Source organism: Phlebotomus argentipes, unplaced genomic scaffold (genome assembly GCF_947086385.1).
Source record: "Phlebotomus argentipes unplaced genomic scaffold, Phlebotomus argentipes genome assembly contig_35, whole genome shotgun sequence".
NCBI lineage: Eukaryota > Metazoa > Arthropoda > Insecta > Diptera > Psychodidae > Phlebotomus > Phlebotomus argentipes.
Genome location: NW_026776193.1, coordinates 299,272 through 314,345, shown reverse-complemented (window position 1 = coordinate 314,345; position 15,074 = coordinate 299,272). Strand labels below are relative to the sequence as shown.

At 49.2% G+C, this 15,074-nt stretch overlaps 8 protein-coding genes across 8 annotated transcripts; 4 read left to right on the top strand and 4 right to left on the bottom strand.

Annotated features, from left to right (window-relative positions):
• Positions 1–294: 294 nt before the first annotated feature.
• LOC132264452 (endoplasmic reticulum chaperone BiP) lies at positions 295–4,159 on the bottom strand. Its single transcript, XM_059764670.1, has 3 exons — positions 3,981–4,159; positions 3,248–3,398; positions 295–2,558 (listed from the first exon to the last, which is right to left on the bottom strand). Exons 2-3 carry the CDS (start codon positions 3,370–3,372, stop codon positions 713–715), a joined length of 1,971 nt encoding a protein of 656 aa, XP_059620653.1. The 5' UTR covers positions 3,373–3,398; positions 3,981–4,159; the 3' UTR covers positions 295–712.
• Positions 4,160–4,256: 97 nt separating this feature from the next.
• On the top strand, positions 4,257–5,014 carry LOC132264453 (mediator of RNA polymerase II transcription subunit 22-like). The gene is made up of 3 exons (XM_059764671.1): positions 4,257–4,535; positions 4,600–4,701; positions 4,772–5,014. The coding sequence occupies exons 1-3, from the start codon at positions 4,433–4,435 to the stop codon at positions 4,987–4,989; spliced, it is 423 nt and encodes a 140-aa protein (XP_059620654.1). The 5' UTR covers positions 4,257–4,432; the 3' UTR covers positions 4,990–5,014.
• Positions 5,015–5,292: 278 nt separating this feature from the next.
• Positions 5,293–7,058, top strand: LOC132264440 (nucleosomal histone kinase 1-like). Its single transcript, XM_059764657.1, has 3 exons — positions 5,293–5,689; positions 5,749–5,945; positions 6,007–7,058. Exons 1-3 carry the CDS (start codon positions 5,317–5,319, stop codon positions 7,000–7,002), a joined length of 1,566 nt encoding a protein of 521 aa, XP_059620640.1. The 5' UTR covers positions 5,293–5,316; the 3' UTR covers positions 7,003–7,058.
• On the bottom strand, positions 7,053–7,704 carry LOC132264442 (UPF0545 protein C22orf39 homolog). Its single transcript, XM_059764659.1, has 2 exons — positions 7,530–7,704; positions 7,053–7,472 (listed from the first exon to the last, which is right to left on the bottom strand). The coding sequence occupies exons 1-2, from the start codon at positions 7,605–7,607 to the stop codon at positions 7,080–7,082; spliced, it is 471 nt and encodes a 156-aa protein (XP_059620642.1). The 5' UTR covers positions 7,608–7,704; the 3' UTR covers positions 7,053–7,079.
• On the bottom strand, positions 7,672–8,918 carry LOC132264441 (18S rRNA aminocarboxypropyltransferase-like). Its single transcript, XM_059764658.1, has 2 exons — positions 8,306–8,918; positions 7,672–8,245 (listed from the first exon to the last, which is right to left on the bottom strand). The coding sequence occupies exons 1-2, from the start codon at positions 8,605–8,607 to the stop codon at positions 7,780–7,782; spliced, it is 768 nt and encodes a 255-aa protein (XP_059620641.1). The 5' UTR covers positions 8,608–8,918; the 3' UTR covers positions 7,672–7,779.
• Positions 8,919–9,296: 378 nt separating this feature from the next.
• Positions 9,297–10,215, top strand: LOC132264469 (arylalkylamine N-acetyltransferase-like 2). Its single transcript, XM_059764689.1, has 2 exons — positions 9,297–9,333; positions 9,552–10,215. The coding sequence occupies exons 1-2, from the start codon at positions 9,297–9,299 to the stop codon at positions 10,208–10,210; spliced, it is 696 nt and encodes a 231-aa protein (XP_059620672.1). The 3' UTR covers positions 10,211–10,215.
• Positions 10,214–11,741, bottom strand: LOC132264433 (2-(3-amino-3-carboxypropyl)histidine synthase subunit 2-like). The gene has a single exon (XM_059764648.1). The coding sequence runs from the start codon at positions 11,651–11,653 to the stop codon at positions 10,241–10,243; it is 1,413 nt and encodes a 470-aa protein (XP_059620631.1). The 5' UTR covers positions 11,654–11,741; the 3' UTR covers positions 10,214–10,240.
• Positions 11,742–11,806: 65 nt separating this feature from the next.
• Positions 11,807–13,916, top strand: LOC132264432 (mitochondrial-processing peptidase subunit beta-like). The gene is made up of 5 exons (XM_059764647.1): positions 11,807–11,958; positions 12,223–12,955; positions 13,024–13,422; positions 13,484–13,572; positions 13,641–13,916. The coding sequence occupies exons 1-5, from the start codon at positions 11,890–11,892 to the stop codon at positions 13,779–13,781; spliced, it is 1,431 nt and encodes a 476-aa protein (XP_059620630.1). The 5' UTR covers positions 11,807–11,889; the 3' UTR covers positions 13,782–13,916.
• Positions 13,917–15,074: the final 1,158 nt, after the last annotated feature.

Genomic DNA, 15,074 nt, shown 5'->3' with positions numbered 1-15,074 from the left:
AAGTGACTCGCTAAATCTCATGGATTCTCTCTTATCCACTGAAGAAATGTTGAACATTTTCTCTGGTGGAATTTTAATGACACAAAAATTCATCAATTTTCCACTGATTTTTTTTTCTTCATTGCATATATTATGAAATTTACTTCAAAAGTTGCACTTTCCGAGTTCCAGTTAATTATATCTGAAAGTCTTTTGAAACACCGCCAAAAGCTTCCAGCCGCGAAGACATTCAATTGTCCAGTCAGAGATTGTGACATTTGCCATGTTTCCAGTTTTCAGGGGAAAAAGTCTCCATTTAAGTTTTCACTATTTTATTTATAAAATTCTCTTCATACATTCGCTACATAATCTTAATAAATCACACGCACACAATCAGTCAATTAACTTATATTTCCTCCTTTTCTATCTGTTTTTTTCTTCTTCTTCAGGTGTGTTTGAAAGAAAATACCAACGGAAATTGTATCTCATATGTTTCCTCTGGATGTCCTTCATCCAGGACACTCCTGTGAAAACACTGAACTTGACGGTGAATTAAAAATTTTAAAGAGATATTCTGTTTTTATACAATAAATAATAGCTGTGATCAATTTAAATCCGCGAAATTCTCCTACTTTTGGATCTCATAAATTATTTTTTCCTCATATTTTCGACTCAGCTTTTCCTCTCCCTAAAAATTAGTTGTTAATGTCCTTATAACACAAACTTTTTATGCCTACAGTTCATCCTTGAGATCATCCTCATCTCCGCCGTCCGTGGGCGGAACGCCGCCCTGTCCTTGATAGAGTTTCGCAATGATTGGCTGCACGACATCCTCAAGTTCCTTCTTCTGCTTGCGGAACTCCTCCGAATCCGCATCCTGATTGTCCTCCAGCCACTTGATCTTGGCATCAATCGCCTCCTCCATCGTGCTCTTCTCCTCCTCTGACACCTTGGCGCCCAGCTTCTCCTTGTCGCCCAGCTGATTCTTCAAGCTGTACGCGTAGCTTTCCAGCTCATTTCGCGCCTCAACGCGCTCCTTCAGCTTCTTGTCCTCATCGGCAAACTTCTCCGCATCCTTGATCATCCTCTCAATGTCCTCCGGCGTCAGACGATTCTGATCATTCGTGATGACAATCTTCTCCGAGTTGCCCGTGCCCTTGTCCTCCGCCGTGACCTGCAGAATGCCGTTGGCGTCAATCTCAAACGACACCTCAATCTGCGGAATGCCACGCGGCGCCGGCGGAATGCCCGTGAGATCGAATTTGCCCAGCAAGTGATTGTCCTTCGTCATGGGACGCTCACCTTCGTACACCTGAATCGTCACCGTGTGCTGATTATCGGACGCCGTGGAGAAGATCTGCGATTTCTTCGTGGGAATCACTGTGTTGCGCGGAATCAGTTTCGTCATCACGCCGCCCACAGTCTCAATGCCCATCGTGAGTGGATTCACGTCCAGCAGGACAATGGCATCGGTGTCTTGCTCACCAGACAGCACGCCAGCCTGCACGGCAGCGCCATAAGCCACAGCCTCATCAGGATTAATGCCACGCGACGGTTCCTTGCCACCAAAGTACTCCTTCACCAGCTGCTGCACCTTCGGGATACGCGTCGATCCTCCGACCAGCACAATCTCATCCACATCCTTCTTGCTCATGTCCGAATCGTCCAACACCTTCTGCACTGGCTTCATTGTCGATCTGAACAAATCCATGTTCAACTCCTCGAACTTCGCACGCGTCAGCGTCTCAGAGAAATCTTCACCCTCGAAGAACGACTCAATCTCAATCCTCACTTGATGACTTCCCGACAGCGCGCGCTTCGCCTTCTCCACCTCACGACGCAGCTTCTGCACGGCACGATTGTCCTTGCGGATGTCCTTGCCCTTCTTCTTCTTGTACAGCTTGATGAAGTGATCCATGACGCGCTGATCGAAGTCTTCGCCACCCAAATGCGTGTCGCCATTCGTCGCCACCACTTCAAACACACCATTGTCGATGGTCAGCAGGGAGACATCGAAGGTTCCGCCGCCCAAATCGAACACCAGCACATTCTTCTCGCCATCCTTCTTGTCCAGCCCATAAGCAATTGCCGCCGCCGTGGGTTCATTGATGATTCTCATCACATTCAGCCCCGCAATCACGCCGGCGTCCTTCGTCGCCTGGCGCTGAGCGTCGTTGAAGTACGCCGGCACCGTGACCACGGCGTGCGTGACCTTCTTGCCCAGATACGCCTCGGCCGTCTCCTTCATCTTGCCCAACACCATGGCGCTGATCTCCTCCGGCGCGAACACCTTGCTGCCCGATCCCGTGGCCACCTGGATGTGCGGCTTGCTGTTCTTCTCGATCACCTTGAAGGGGAAGAACTTCACGTCGTGCTGCACCGTCGTGTCACTCCACTCACGCCCAATCAGACGCTTGGCGTCGAACACGGTGTTCTCGGGATTCGTCGTCAGCTGATTCTTGGCCGCATCGCCAATCAGACGCTCACCTTCGGCCGTGAAAGCCACATAAGACGGCGTGATGCGATTTCCCTGGTCATTGGCAATGATCTCCACGCGACCGTTCTTGTAAACGCCAACACTAGAGCGAGAGAGAGAGAGAAATGACGCAATTAGTAAATCTCTTTCACCAGCAAAACGAGCAAAACAGACAATTTTCCGCAACGACTTTCCACTAAAGTGTCCCAAAGTATGAAAAAATATTAAGAATTGTGTCTTAATTAAAATTCTATCAAAAAATCAACATAAAATGTTCTCAAATCGCCTTTTAGAAATCAAATTTTTAATGTTTCTATTAATTAAGCAATATTATAGTCATAATTTCAATAAATAATGAAGGAAATCAATTGAAAATTTGACAATTTGATCAATTTTTCAATAATTTAACACAATTTCACCCTCAAATTTCGAGTATTTTCCACATTTCACCCCTGAAAAGGCAAAAACTCTCACTTTAGAGGTTATGTTGTCAATTTTCCACGTCAAGATCGCGGGAAAATCTTGGTAGGCGTGGAAAAAACACCTGTCAAATTTACACCCGAAAAATCGAATCACTTTAGTGTAAAAATCGTGGGCGTTTTGTGTATTTCCTTAAAATTTACGACAATTCAACGCAATGCAAAAGAGTCGCCATGAAATAGAAATACGCCTTCAATGTAGTCCAATCTTGAGACGGCCACGCTTTGGCAGCGCATTGGCAGTTCTAGTCGTTCTATGGACAAAAACACACACACACACAAGAGATGAAGGAAAAGAGGCTGGAAAACTCACCATGAATAAGTTGTGCCCAAGTCAATGCCCACGACGGTTCCGATGTCCTTGTCCTTCTCCTTCTTGTCCTCCGCCAGCGCCAGGCCGACGAAGGCCACCACGGCCAGCAATCGCAGTATTCTCATCTTCAGCTCTTCTTCTGCTGCACAGCCTGGAAGGGCGGGAAAAGAGGGGGGAAAAGTCAGTGGAGTGCAAAAATAGGTCACGAGACGTGACGAGCAATTCTGATGACGAAGCGGTTAATTTCACCGTTATGCCTTGCGCTTCCTGGCTCTCGCGCGCATTCCAGAGCCTCCTCTGACCACCTGCCCGCGCTTTCCAGCCACTTTCCAGTCACTTCGCGGAGGGAAAATCACGAGAATTTGCCACTTTCTGTGGCTTTCTTGCCACCCAAATGCACCGATTCAACCCCGCAAAATGGAGAATTGTGAATGAATTCTGAGAACTTTGCAACAATCTTCGGAATTCTTGGAAATTTCGAGGAATTTTGCACTCTCAATGCGACACGTTGGCCTCATTTTTTTCATTACTTTTTGATGACGTAGTCTGGAACGTTCTCATCACTCTGCCTGCAAATAACCCCCTTTCCACCCACACAGCACACCCCATTGGCCCCCCAAGACACCCCAGAAGCACCCTCCCAGCCGGGAAGAGGCGTATTTTGTGCAAAAACCGCGTTTTCATGGGAAAACCCAAGAATGCCGGCCACATTGCAACACCCCAAAAAACTTACCTCGCTTTTCAAGCGAATAATCAGCGGATTTCCAACAATTTCACCACAATTAATCCACAAGGGGATGTCCAAGAGCTCCAACGCACAGCGTTTGCACAGGAAATTCACAGAATTCACACCGAAACTGGCAAATAATTGCAACAAATTCCTTCCACTCTTCGCAATGTTCACTGAAAAACTAACGTTCCTCTACTGTTCGCACCTCAATTTGAGGCGCTGATATCAAAGCGTGGATTTATTTCATTGGTCGACGTCAGAATTGTTGTGTGCATTTGATTGGTCCACGCGAGTTTGGCCGACACAGCGCCACATGGGTGTGTGTCTGGAACTACACTGACATTCACCGATATATCGCGTCACATTTGGGTGAAATTGTGAAAGTTCACACAACATCGCTTCTCCGGCCCTGAAATTCTCACCGCTGTTGCATCACACTGGGCACATTTGGGGTCATGGGCACGCAGCGCAACCTGCCGAACTCCAAGGAGGCCCTGCTGAAGTCCTACAACACGCGCCTGAAGGATGACGTGAAGAGCATGCAGGAGAACTTTGAAGGTTGGCGCGTGGCGAAAATGTAAACAAACACGCTCAAAACACACTAAAGTCAAAAATTTTGCAGAGATACTGAAGCTTGCCAAGGGTGAAAATGATAGTCAACTCTCGAAGATCACCCAATGCGAGCAGGACACATATGAGATGCAAGTCCGGGCGGCAAATATCGGTGATTAACAGAGAAAATTGCATCATAACGAAATGACTCATTTCTCTCTGTGTTTTTGGCTCTGTTTCAGTGCGCGCGGGCGAGAGTCTCATGAAATTGGTCTCGGACATCAAGCAGTATTTGATTCTCAATGATTTCCACTCAGTCAACGAGGCGATCACCACAAATTCCCAATTCTATCGCTCCACACAAGCGGATTGCGACAAGAAGCTGATGAACCTGCGAGACGACATGGCGGCTGATCTCTATGACCTCGAGGAGGAATATTATACTAGCGTTTATAAGTGATTTTCGCAGAAATGCACTTGTTTTAGCATGAAAAAAACATCATTGTTTATTTTCTGCAATCTTTGCTCGTGCAGCGCCACGAGTGGCTGGGATATGAATTAGTCTGCAGATGTACTGAGAAAAAATGAAGCTGAATCGAAGTGAAAATCGCATTTACAAAGCAAGAATTCAGGGTATTTCAATCAATTCATTCAAATACAAAACAAAAAATGCAGAAAATATACTTAAATCCTTCAATAAAGCCATTTTCCACTCCTCCAAAGACACCCTCGGACATTTCCGTCGCTCGTCTGGCGACATTTCGCCCTTTGGCGCTGCCGGGTTTGCATGGTTGGCAGCAGTGTTTGGCTGTTCAGGGAAGTGCGCGAAATAACGAAGGGTTCTTCACGGACGCTCCGGCAAATGGCATCGAAGGGGAAAGCGAAGGCTCCGGCGCGGCCCCGGAAGAAGGCCAACGGCTACAGCAAGTCGGTGAAGCTGACGCTGGGCAGCGTGCTGCGCGATCTGGAGAAGAAGGATTGGCTCGTCGGCCCGGCGATCGGCAGCGGCGGCTTCGGGGACATCTACTCCTGCTGCGAGGCAGAGAAGGCGCCCCGCAGCACCGACGACTACCAGAGCGTGCTGAAGATTGAACCGTACGAAAATGGGCCGCTGTTCGTCGAGATGCACTTCTACATCCGGAACACCAAGACTGCCGACAGTGAGTGGGAATTGTGGGGCTCACGCGTGGCGGGGTGACTGACCAGACTTGTCTTCCAGTTGAGGCGTTCAAGAAGGCCAGGAAGCTGAAGAATCTCGGCATGCCGTATCTCCTGGGCAGAGGATCGCACGAGTTGCAGGGCGAAAAGCACAGATTCGTCGTGATGCCGCGCTACGGCAGTGATATTTGGAAGATCTTCATCAACAACGGCCGCCAGATTCCACTGCACACCGTCTACCGGCTGGCCATCCAGATGGTGAGTCGAGAGCCCGGAAAGCGACAGAAACTCTAACCAAACAATCGTTCTTCCCCTGCAGATCGACGTTCTGGAGTACATTCACGAGGCAACGTACATTCACGGCGATCTCAAGGGCGCCAACATCCTGCTGGGCTTCGGCAAGGGCGGCGGCGCCCAGGCGTACCTGGTGGACTTCGGTCTGGCCACGCACTTCACCACGAAGGACTTCAAGCCGGACCCGAAGCAGATGCACAACGGCACGATTGAATACACGTCGCGGGACGCGCATCTGGGCGTCCAGACCAGGCGCGGAGACCTGGAGATTCTGGGCTACAACCTCGTGCAGTGGTGCGCCTCGAAGCTGCCCTGGGAGGCGCCGGAGACGCTCAAAGTGCCGACAAAAGTGCAGGAAGCGAAGGAGAAGTTCATGAAGGATGTGCGAAAGTCACTCAAGGATCTCTTCGCGGGCGATTATCCGCGTCCTCTCGAGGAGTTCCTGCAGCACGTGCGAGATCTGAAGCACGACGAGGAGCCGGATTATGACGAGTGCCGGCAGATGTTCGCGAAGGCGCTGAAGACGCTGGGAAAGACGAATTCGGGCGACTTGGAGTTTGCCGCTGTGTCGCTGCCGCTGAAGAAGGCCAAGAAGGAGGCCATCAATGCCGCCAAGAGATCTCCCAAGCGTCCCAGAGACTCAGATTCCGTCTCGCCGGAGAGAAAGCCGCGCGTGAAGAGGGAGAAAAGTCCGGCTGTTGCGCCTTCGCCGTCGCCCAGGAAGAAAATTGAAACTGCGAAAGCCAAGACGGAAGTCACCAAGACCACGGGGAAGACGAAGAAGCTGTACAAGGTGAATCTGGAGCTGGACATCAGCCTGGATGCGGACGTTGTGGTGAATGTGCAGCGCAAGCCGAAGTCTGTCGCCACGCGGAAGAGTCCCAGAGCGATAGTTTCCACGCCCAAGCCCGCCAGCGACGACGAGTGCATCGCTGATTCCCAGGACGCGAGTCCGCGCAAGCGGGCGACAAAGGCGAAGCGGCCGGGAAAGACTCTGGTGTCGATCCAGAAAGACGCTTAAATTCCTGCATTTTCTCGACTTTTTCACTAAATTCCCTCATTGAAGTTACACTAGAAGCTGTCTTTGTCAATTCCCGGCTACATTATAGAGCAGAAGGAGCTTTCTTTCGCCGGCATCTCGACGCCATCCTGCAATTCCTTGGATTTCAGGGCGAGAAATGTGTTCTCGTTGGTCTTCGTGAACCATTCTGGCAGTGGAGCGTTCCATTCCGTTGGCGGAGTTGATCTCTTCTTCCACACGTCATTGGCTTTGTGAGCCTCCATCCTCTTCTGCCTCCGCTCAGCCTCGCTGTCCAGAAGTCGCCGCGCAGCAGCCAAATCATCATGCTCCTCATACTTCAGGCAATCCTCGTAATCCTTTCCCCACTGTGAGCAATCTATGGACTCTCCGTAGATGAAGTACTGATTGAATCTGGCCTTGTAGCTCTTGCAATCCTTGAATTCGTGCTTATAGAGGAAGCAGGGACGACTCTGGAAGAAGAGTGAGGTTAGAGATTGTCGGGATTGACTGGAAAAATGCCGATTTACCGCCCACATGAGATTATCTCGAACTCTTTCATCACTGAGCTGACTAGAAAAAGTGTTGGATTGTTCGTTGCCAGACATTTTCAGTGTGAAAAGCCCAGGAAAAGGCGAAATTCCCACGCCCAGGGATTTTCCTCCTGATCAAAAACAAAACAAAACGTCCTAACCTCACATTTAGCCAAGGAGAAAAAGCCGCGATTTCCACAATAATTGTGTATATTTGGGTGTAAAAACAAGCAAACAAGACACACTTTCACTCCTCTGAATCCGAAGATGCCACAACTGGCCAATCCGGCGCCTTCTGTGCCTGTTCTTTCTGCGCATTCTCCAGATAATCATTCTGGGCGGCCACGATTTCCGCCGCCGTCGTGCACTTCTCGTACTTCTCCAGCAGCTCGGCGTTCAGGGAGACGAAGGAGTGTCCCCAGCTGAATTTGCTCAAGTACCAGTTGGCTTCCGCCTTGAATCCCGTGATGAACATCGTGGCCGCGATGGCTTCGACGCAGCTCAGCTGGCAGGGCTTCCCGTAATTGATGGGATTCGCAGCCACGAAGAAGGGCAGCAGGCGCGGATGGGGAGACTTCATCTTGCCGAAGGGCGTCTGATCGAGTTTCGCCCAGGAACAGTCGACAACGGCGATTCCGGCGTTCTGCACAATTTCACGATCCTCGGGACTCACAGTTTTCGTGCCCATGGGCGTGAGAACGAGTCCGGGAAATCTAAGAAACTCACATTAGCGCAGCTCAAGTGGAAAAGACATTCTCAATGAAGACACAAACCTCTGGCCAAGCTTGAGATTCCGGATCAGCCTGTGCCTGGCGAGCTTCCGTCCGGAACACTTCCGCGGATCGCAGTGGTTGAGATCCCACATGGCCACTTTGAAGGTGGGCGGAGAGCCCAAATCCTCCCCACCTGAACTCTCGGATGTCGAATCACTGCCAGAACCAGCGGAAGATTCGTCCGAATCCTCGTGCAGTTCTGATGCAGTTTCGGCAGAGTTTTCCGCCTTGCTTTGCTTGTCCGGGCAGCGAACCTTCATCTTCCGGAACTCCTTGGTCATCTTTCGCTGGTTCTTCTTCATTTTGTTGCGAAATACTCACTGGAAACGCGTGACGAAGAATTGACTGCAAAACCTCGTTTTGTTTACAATTTTCACTGACGTCACGCATTTGAAGGCTTTGAAGGTATCAAAAAACAGCTGATTTTTAAGATCCAAATCCAAACGGTTATTTTTTCCTGTAAAAAACCCCCTTTTTTCTAAATCTCCACGAAAATGATGGGAAAACTTTCAACCTTTACTGTCTTCCTCACAAAGATTGATGAGAAGACGGCAAAGTGCGATTTATTTCGTAAAATATGAGAAAGAACAGTCATCGCCAGGAACCACTTTAATACCCTGGAAATAAGGCCAATTTCTATTGAAAATTGACATCGACGATAAGACTGATAAGACTCGATACCTAAAGGAGGAGCAGATTAGCGTAAGAGCTGGGTATCTTCCTATAAATCTTGTATTTGTAAAATCAGTTCCGTGGCGCCGATTTCGGGTCGCGATAATCGATTAATATCGGAAATTTGCGAATCCCTCCTTCTGATAGTTTATTCGAATTCCTTCTATTTTTCCTCAGTTTCAAGATTTTCAGGAGAATATTGAGATCCAAATTGACACCAGGCTGAACCGTGTGCCAAAGACAAAGAGGAATCCTCCGAGCGAGCAAGAACATTCCTCATGAAGCAAAAGATCTCCGAAATCTTGTTCCAGGAGGAAAAATGGCGCAACTTATGAGAAATGATCGTTCTGTGCAAAGTCTGAACTTTGTATTAAATATCCGAGAAGCAGCAATCTTATCAAGTCTTAATTTTCACACAATACCGAAGATAACGAAAAAGAACTATTCGAAAAACTATTCTCTAGCGGTTTTTGCGCAAGTGTGCGTAAAGTCAAGAGCACAAAAAGTATTTTTAGAAGAGGATTTATGATTATATGTTCGTGGAAGTTTCCCAAAGCGATCAGTTAAATTGCAGATGTGAAGAAGCTCGGAATAACTGAATTCACCTTCCGTGTTGCCGTCACGAAAGACGAGGAAAGAGTGCTGAAGTTTATCCGGGAGTTTTACTATCCAGAAGAGCTCCTGACGCTCTCAATTGCACCAAAAGAGCCCACAAAAGCTGACGAGGAGTTCTCCTTGTCCTGCATTCCCACCGGATTGAGTATTGTGGCTGAGAATTCCAGTGGGGACTTCGTTGGCGTGCTTCTGTGCCACGAGGTGGACAACTCCACCTTGCCAGAGCGCAAGATCCAAACGTCCCAAATCACAGACTGCAAGTGGCGCGCAATTCTCACCTTCTTGCATGACCTGGAAGAGCACTCAGCCATCTGTCGTCGGCTCGATGTCCCGAAAGGCGTTCAATTCAGCGTCCTTTCCGTCCATTCCGGCCACCGCGGGAAGTCCATTGGACAGAAGCTGATGCAGAAAGCCTCTGAAAATGCCCTGGAGAAGGGATTTGGAGCCATTGGAGCGGTCTGCACGAGCATCTTCTCCGCCCGAATCGCCGAGAAGCTGGGAATGACGCTCGTGCACACCCAGGCCTACCGAGATTGGCAGGGAGAAGTGGAACTGAGGCCGCCGGCGCCCCACGAAAATGCCACAGCAAATTGTTACGTGAAGAAATTGGTGAAATGATCATTTGGCGAATAAATTTAATGCGCAAATTCACTTCCTCTCGTCCTTGTGCTCCTCATAGGCCACCGGAATGCCGGAACGTCCCTCGACAATGCGCGCCGGCTCGTCCTGTCCCAAGGCCGGATCCAGACCGCGCCACGAGCGCTCCCGGAAAGCTTCAGTCACTCGATTGCTAACAAGAGCGCCACTTTCTCGCTCCAGCAGCGCCGATTCAGCCTCCGCCGGCGCCCCATTTGGCCGCTGATTGCGCTCACGAACACGACCAGTGATGAGACTCACGTCACTCTCGAGATTCTCCTCCGGATCGTGTTCTCTGTGAAATTTCCCATTGGGCAGCAATTCCTGAAAGTCCACGCAATAAGTGTCCGGAATGGTGTCCTTCCAGGCAGGATTCAGCGCCAGCTCCACCTCGAATGTCGTGAGGATTGGCTTGTAGAAGTCCCTGGAATTGAAGACGTTGTTCTGCGGACATCCGATCAGCACGAAACAGTCCACATCTGAGAAATTGGCCAGCTTGGCTGGATTTATCTTTCCCACAGAGATCAGGATGCTCCTCAAGCCGCGCTCCTTGGCCAGCGTCTGAATCCGTTTGGCAATGTCCAGGTAACCCGAAGACGTGAGTGTTCCCATGACAATCCCAATCATCTGGGCGTCTTTGCACACTTCCACGTAGTAGTATCTTCGACGGAACCACGAGGATGTCCTGGGAGTCGCAGGGCAGAGCGTCTCCCTCTTGGGATCGTAGATGAACCACTTGGCGGCGGGAATTGCCAGGGAGAGATTGAAGAAAGTCTGATCATCCTCGCCAATGAACAGGCAATTCCACTGCGTTATGTCGATACTCTCCAAATCCTGGACATGCCAACATAAGTAGTTTGCCTTCACGCTATCGTCAACAGCCAGAGAGGCGACTCTGACATTTGTCCTCTCCGCCAGTTGCTGCAAAAGCTCCTCCTTGGCGTGATAGAAGGCAGTGTCCGGAAAGATAATCACTTTCTCATCTCCACAGGGAAATGTGCTCATCATCTTCACCTGGTAGTCTTCCCACTTGACGCACAAGTGCAGGAAGACATAGAGAACCGGGAGTCTCGTGTTCCGACTGAGACACGCCTGGCCAAAGTGAATCAGAGCGTCTGAGTCCACATGAGAAGCCGCCACTTCGTCCACACAACAGCTGCCGTAGCTCGTGTCGCCCAGGATGAAGAACTCCGCCTCAATCTCCCCATTCAGCTGCCCATAAATGGTCACACTGTGCCGCAGAAGTGAGTCAGGAAACTGCAAACTAATCCTCTTGAAGCCACTCTCCACAATCCACTTCTTGCATCTCTGCAGCTCCTGCTCACTCCACGTCTCCTCCAGCGTTGGCAGGTAGTCCTGCGTGAGCGATGTCGTCTCTGCGTCCTCCTCGATCGCGGCATCACTCGAATAAAACGTGCTGGACATGATTTAGTGGACCTCAAATTAACAACACAAACCGAGCAAAACATGCAAATATCGCCGGATGTCTCCTAAATATCGAATCGCGAGGACTGAGCCGAAGCAAAATCACGCGCCGCCGCCCAAAATATCGATTTTCCCCTGCGATTTGCGCCACACTTCACACCAGACCGATCTGTCAATCCATTACAAAAACTCGAGACACATCGAAAGAGTTTTTTCCATAAAATAGCGCCCCAAAAATGGCATCACGATTGCTCAGGTTGTCCAATGTGATCCGCGCTACACAGCAGTGTCCTCAGTTGCTGCAGGTAAGACTCCAAGTGGTTCAGGAATGCCTTGAAATCCAGGCAAAACACTCCACTTTTCTTCCATTACGTAATGGTCAGGAAAATTGTGAAAAACACGTTAAATTGTCAGAAGGGACATTCAGTCCTGATTCATGGGTATTAAAGTGAGAAGGAGCTGTTATTTTCTGCAAGAAACATGCTCAGGAAGTGATGGAATTGCGGACAAAGTCTTGCTGTTGTGTTTGAGGTTATGTTGAACAAGAGTTTTCTCGTTTTTTCCCACAGTTCCGGCGAGGACGCGCCACCTCGGCATCCAATCTGCACGCTGCTCTGGTCAATCTTCCCGCCACGAACGTCACGACGATCGACAATGGCCTGCGCGTGGCCACGGAGGATTCTGGCGCTCCGACAGCCACAATCGGTCTCTGGATTGACGCCGGATCTCGCTATGAGAGCGACAGCAACAACGGCGTGGCGCACTTCCTGGAGCACATGGCTTTCAAGGGCACCTCCAAGCGCTCCCAGACCGACCTGGAGCTCGAGGTTGAGAACCTGGGCGCCCACTTGAATGCCTACACGTCGCGCGAGCAGACTGTCTTCTACGCCAAATGCCTGTCCAAGGATGTGCCGAAGGCCGTTGAGATCCTGGCTGACATCATCCAGAACTCGAAGCTGGGCGAGAGCGAGATTGAGCGCGAGCGCGGCGTGATTCTGCGGGAGATGCAAGAAGTGGAGAGCAATTTGCAGGAAGTGGTGTTCGATCATCTGCACGCCACTGCGTTCCAGGGCACTCCGCTGGGCAACACCATCTTGGGCCCCACGAAGAACATCAAGTCGATTGGTCGACAGGATCTGCAGGACTACATTGCCACGCACTACAAGGCGGCCAGAGTTGTCCTGGCCGGCGCTGGCGGTGTTCGTCACGAGGATCTCGTGAATTTGGCCCAGAAGGAGCTGGGAAAGCTGGAGAACACGTACGATGGGCAGATTCCCAAGCTGCATCCGTGCAGATTCACCGGTGAGATGAAGTGCAATTGTGGGATTTCTCTGAGATCTTTGTGATTCCTTGCTGTCTCTGTTGGTCAGGTTCTGAGGTTCGTGTGCGCGACGATTCGATTCCTCTGGCTCATGTGGCCATCGCTGTGGAGGGATGCGGCTGGACCGATCAGGACAATGTACCCTTGATGGTGGCTAACACTCTTATCGGCACGTGGGATCGCTCCCAGGGCGGTGGCGTGAACAACGCCTCCCATCTGGCGCGCATCAGCGCCGAGGAGGGTCTCTGCCACAGCTTCCAGTCCTTCAACACCTGCTACAAGGACACCGGCCTCTGGGGCATCTACTTCGTCTGCGATCCGCTGCAGTGCGACGACATGCTGTTCAATGTCCAGAGCGAGTGGATGAGGCTGTGCACGATGATCACGGACAGCGAGGTGGACAGGGCGAAGAACCTCCTGAAGACAAACATGCTGCTGCAGTTGGACGGTGAGAGAGAGAACGGAGGATTGTTCAAGGATGAAATGACTGACAATTGACACATTTTCAGGCACAACGCCAGTGTGTGAAGACATTGGACGGCAATTGCTGTGCTACAATCGACGAATTCCCCTTCATGAACTGGAGAAGCGCATTGATGTACGGGAAATTCAGTGCAATTCGCTGGAATGAATGCTTAAATGAAGGCTGTTTTTTCCTCTTTGCAGAGTGTCGACGCGCAGAATGTTCGCGATGTGGCCATGAAGTATATCTACGATCGCTGTCCGGCGGTTGCAGCTGTTGGTCCTGTGGAGAATCTGCCAGAATACAATCGCATTCGATCGTCAATGTATTGGCTTCGTGTCTAAATCCTCTCCAAACATTAGGACACACAAAAACACCAGAGAAGAAGGAGAGAAAATTCAGGAAGGAAGGCAGAATTGAATTGAGTGTCTCTCCGAGTTTAGCCGATTAAAGAAATAAATACTACATTTAATAAATTATCCCCTCAAATGTTAATCAATCAAGCAGCACTTTTTTCTTACTTCATCCGGTGAACAACACTGAAAGTGTCTTATCAGTGCGGTGAATGTGGAACCAATATAACAATTGGAATTTGATCGCATGGCGTCAGAAACACGCGATTTACAAACACCAAAAACAGTAAAAGATTAATGACTGTATTTTCGCTGGTGAGCCTTTGGAATGACGATTTCAGCGATTACTCAACCATGGACTGTTCAATTGGCGGGAGGACTTTGTCCTCCTCCCCGCCTTTTTCTTGGGGAATTCGCGACAAAAAGCGGTCCGCAAAAAAACGCATTGGAACTTAATCAATCTGATAAAGTTGATTCACTGTGTGACCAACAAAATGCGAGATAGAGAGAGAAATTTCAATTGGCAATTGCAGCATTTATTAACCATTTTGCGCATGCATTCTCACGAATTAATCGGAATCTTGTCGATGCATCGATTTGAATTGTCTGTCAATGAAAATTAATTTATCTCTCATCAAACAAACTTATCTCCAGACTGGCATAACAATGCAACACATCAGAGCAAGAGGAGAAATTGTCTGGAGCGTCTTTGGGAAGGGCACAACCAAGGAGGAGAAAATGCAAGCAGAAGTGGTGTACAGCTCAACAGAAATGTAACAATTCTTATGCTTAAGTCCGAGAGACCGCATTTGCATGCATATGATGCCAAGACATACTGCAAATCTTGTTGAGTCCGAACATAACCTCAAAAAGAATAATTTGAACTTGGAAAATGTTTTATTAGGAAACTTTTAGAACAATTTTGGCTCAGAATCAGCAATTTTTGGTTCTTTAGCAATTGATAACAAGCGACATTGTGATCTAGAAAGCTTCCACAATAAAGAGAAACTAGATGCATTGGAGGCTCTGCACATCTTCTTATCGTGATATAGAAATGTCAATAAGAAGGAAGATTGTGACATATTTAGAAGCATTCTAAAGTGATGCACAGATTTAATGCATATTATCTTCCCCTTGGACACAACTGGGGAAATGTACAATTTCACACCCTCCTTTTGAGCACAATTTGCCGGCAGAAAAAAAACACACGCATTCAGGAAATCACCCGATAAAGTTAAGCATTGATCTTGACAGTGAGCAACATAAAACTGGAGATATAATCAT

What these genes read in the sequence shown, in the direction of transcription:
- LOC132264452 (XM_059764670.1), bottom strand. Translation starts at nt 3,372, where the DNA reads ATGAGAATACTGCGATTGCTGGCCGTGGTGGCCTTCGTCGGCCTGGCG. An exon ending in TTGGGCACAACTTATTCATG is followed by an intron (nt 2,559 to 3,247) that starts GTGAGTTTTCCA and finishes CTCTCGCTCTAG; the next exon opens with TGTTGGCGTTTACAAGAACG.
- LOC132264453 (XM_059764671.1), top strand. Translation starts at nt 4,433, where the DNA reads ATGGGCACGCAGCGCAACCTGCCGAACTCCAAGGAGGCCCTGCTGAAG. An exon ending in CATGCAGGAGAACTTTGAAG is followed by an intron (nt 4,536 to 4,599) that starts GTTGGCGCGTGG and finishes AAAATTTTGCAG; the next exon opens with AGATACTGAAGCTTGCCAAG. An exon ending in AGTCCGGGCGGCAAATATCG is followed by an intron (nt 4,702 to 4,771) that starts GTGATTAACAGA and finishes GCTCTGTTTCAG; the next exon opens with TGCGCGCGGGCGAGAGTCTC.
- LOC132264440 (XM_059764657.1), top strand. Translation starts at nt 5,317, where the DNA reads ATGGTTGGCAGCAGTGTTTGGCTGTTCAGGGAAGTGCGCGAAATAACG. An exon ending in GAACACCAAGACTGCCGACA is followed by an intron (nt 5,690 to 5,748) that starts GTGAGTGGGAAT and finishes CTTGTCTTCCAG; the next exon opens with TTGAGGCGTTCAAGAAGGCC. An exon ending in ACCGGCTGGCCATCCAGATG is followed by an intron (nt 5,946 to 6,006) that starts GTGAGTCGAGAG and finishes CTTCCCCTGCAG; the next exon opens with ATCGACGTTCTGGAGTACAT.
- LOC132264442 (XM_059764659.1), bottom strand. Translation starts at nt 7,607, where the DNA reads ATGTCTGGCAACGAACAATCCAACACTTTTTCTAGTCAGCTCAGTGAT. An exon ending in GAGATAATCTCATGTGGGCG is followed by an intron (nt 7,473 to 7,529) that starts GTAAATCGGCAT and finishes CTCTTCTTCCAG; the next exon opens with AGTCGTCCCTGCTTCCTCTA.
- LOC132264441 (XM_059764658.1), bottom strand. Translation starts at nt 8,607, where the DNA reads ATGAAGAAGAACCAGCGAAAGATGACCAAGGAGTTCCGGAAGATGAAG. An exon ending in AATCTCAAGCTTGGCCAGAG is followed by an intron (nt 8,246 to 8,305) that starts GTTTGTGTCTTC and finishes TGAGTTTCTTAG; the next exon opens with ATTTCCCGGACTCGTTCTCA.
- LOC132264469 (XM_059764689.1), top strand. Translation starts at nt 9,297, where the DNA reads ATGGCGCAACTTATGAGAAATGATCGTTCTGTGCAAA. An exon ending in AAATGATCGTTCTGTGCAAA is followed by an intron (nt 9,334 to 9,551) that starts GTCTGAACTTTG and finishes GTTAAATTGCAG; the next exon opens with ATGTGAAGAAGCTCGGAATA.
- LOC132264433 (XM_059764648.1), bottom strand. Translation starts at nt 11,653, where the DNA reads ATGTCCAGCACGTTTTATTCGAGTGATGCCGCGATCGAGGAGGACGCA.
- LOC132264432 (XM_059764647.1), top strand. Translation starts at nt 11,890, where the DNA reads ATGGCATCACGATTGCTCAGGTTGTCCAATGTGATCCGCGCTACACAG. An exon ending in AGTGTCCTCAGTTGCTGCAG is followed by an intron (nt 11,959 to 12,222) that starts GTAAGACTCCAA and finishes TTTTTCCCACAG; the next exon opens with TTCCGGCGAGGACGCGCCAC. An exon ending in AACTGGAGAAGCGCATTGAT is followed by an intron (nt 13,573 to 13,640) that starts GTACGGGAAATT and finishes TCCTCTTTGCAG; the next exon opens with AGTGTCGACGCGCAGAATGT.